Here is a 2089-nt window from a genome sequence, read left to right as displayed (position 1 = left end):
TTTCAGTGGGTTTGAGATCTGTAGAAATTAAGGCTAGAAGAGTCCATAAGATTTATTTTTAAGCTTCATATAATAGATACTTTTACAGTTTATATAGAAGCAGAATTTGAGAATATGGATCTTTAAATACCCTGTTATTTCAGATTTTTGCACTTATCTAATAATGAACTGGATTAAAGCAGGGAATCTTAAACTGGTTTTGAAATAAATATTCCTAGGAAGTCTGAAAATTACTCGTGGCAGGGTTATGACTCAGATGTACTTGATCACACTCTTCACATACTTTTCAGGAATCTTTAGTTTTTAATAAAAATGTGATTTAAAATTTGTCATATAATATATTTTGATCATGGTTTCCCCTTTCAACCTCCTCCAGATCATTACTACTTCCCTATCCATCCAACTTCATGCTCTTTTTCTCTTTCTTTCAAAAAACTCCCAAACAAAACAAAATCACGATAAAAATAGACAAACAAAAACAAGTAAGAGAAAAATCAAAAAACCAAAACAAACAAAAAACCCAAAATGAAAAAAACATGGTATTAGAGAATCTCCCTTTGATAACTTCCATCGAAGGTAACTCTCGTGTATCTAATCCAAACTTAGTTTGGAAACGGATGTACAAAATCAATAATTTATTAATTTTCATATGTATTAGGAGGTTCCCAGACAGTTTTTTTTTCAAATTAGGATTTTTTTTTTTATTCTACATTGCTGTGTGTCACTGTTGGCAATTTTTAAGTGTTTACTAATTGACCTTGATCTTTCCTATAAGGCCATTCTGTGATTGCTAGTCAAATCCTTAGTAAGAATTGGTTTCCTCTCTGCCGGTATCTGTCACACATCAATCCGTAACATCCCTAGTATAGTGGCACCTCCCCAGCATGGTCTTCCTGAAGGCATCTTTCACCTCCTTGTTTCTTAAGCAGTAGATGGCTGGGTTGAGGAACGGTACAATGACAGTGTAGAGCACAGAGATGATCTTGTTATAGTTGAAGGTGTACATGGCTCTGGGCCGTGCGTAGGTGAAGAGAGTGGAGGAATAGTAGATGACAACCACTGCTAGATGGGAGGTGCAGGTGGAGAAGGCTTTGTGCCGTCCCTGGGCGGTAGGGATCTTCAGGATGGCTACAATGATGGCAGCATATGAGGAAACCACAGCCACTAGAGGGAGCAGAATCATCACCAGTGCTAGCAGGAAGTCTACTAGCTCTGCTTGTTCCTTGTCTGAGCAGGTGAGATTGAGAAGTGGGGAAATATCACAGAAAAAGTGGTTGATGATATTGGGTCCACAGTAGGATAGTCGAGAAATGAAAAGTAGCTTCATCATGGAACTGAAGAAACCGCTGCCCCAAGAAGCAGCTGCAAGGCGAGTGGCCAGGCTGGGAGGCATGAGACTAGGATAACGAAGTGGTTCACAGATGGCCAGGTAGCGGTCATACGCCATAACTGCCAACAGGACACATTCAGTGCAGGCTAAGGCAATAAAGAAGTAGAGCTGGGTCATGCAACCCACGTAAGAGACTCTGCCGTCCTGGGTAAGAAAGGCTCCCAAGAGTCTGGGAATAGTAACATTGATGTACCATAGTTCCAGGAAGGAGAGATGACCAAGGAAGAAGTACATGGGGCGATGGAGGCTCGGGGTGAGCCAGACTGTAGAAACAATGAGTATATTTTCCAGCAATGTCAACAGATAAATTGCAAAAAAGAAGACAAAGAGGAGTAGCTGGAAGGGTGGAGAGGTAGGAAAGCCCACCAAGACAAATTCCTCCACATGGCCCACACTCAAATTTCTCATAATGTCTGTCCACTCAGATGCCTGCAAAAGTAACAGGGATAAGCAAGACTACAAAACAGGTGCATAAAAGCCAGAACATCCTCGAACAGATTACAAACCTGTAAATGTTCAATGATTCACTGTATTACCAATTCTTATTATATATTCTCTCCTTCACTTTACTGTTGAATTTCAAGGGAAAAGTTCTCAGACTTGAAGATGATAGTTGGTAACCAATGACCCCCAACTACATTAGGTATTCAGTGAATGCTAGCTGAGAGACTTCAGAATGAGCTTTGGTATTTGGAGTCT

At 40.2% G+C, this 2089-nt stretch overlaps 1 protein-coding gene across 1 annotated transcript; it reads right to left on the bottom strand.

Moving 5' to 3' along the window:
* Positions 1–844: 844 nt before the first annotated feature.
* Positions 845–1798, bottom strand: Or6p1 (olfactory receptor family 6 subfamily P member 1). The gene has a single exon (XM_006993714.2). It carries the CDS (start codon positions 1796–1798, stop codon positions 845–847), a length of 954 nt encoding a protein of 317 aa, XP_006993776.1.
* Positions 1799–2089: the final 291 nt, after the last annotated feature.

The sequence above is a fragment of the Peromyscus maniculatus genome, chromosome 11 (assembly GCF_049852395.1).
Source record: "Peromyscus maniculatus bairdii isolate BWxNUB_F1_BW_parent chromosome 11, HU_Pman_BW_mat_3.1, whole genome shotgun sequence".
Lineage (NCBI taxonomy): Eukaryota > Metazoa > Chordata > Mammalia > Rodentia > Cricetidae > Peromyscus > Peromyscus maniculatus.
This window is presented reverse-complemented; position numbering and strand designations above follow the sequence as displayed.

Bases quoted from the DNA above. Each gene is read 5' to 3' on its own strand.
- Or6p1 (XM_006993714.2), bottom strand. From the start codon at position 1,798: ATGAGAAATTTGAGTGTGGGCCATGTGGAGGAATTTGTCTTGGTGGGC.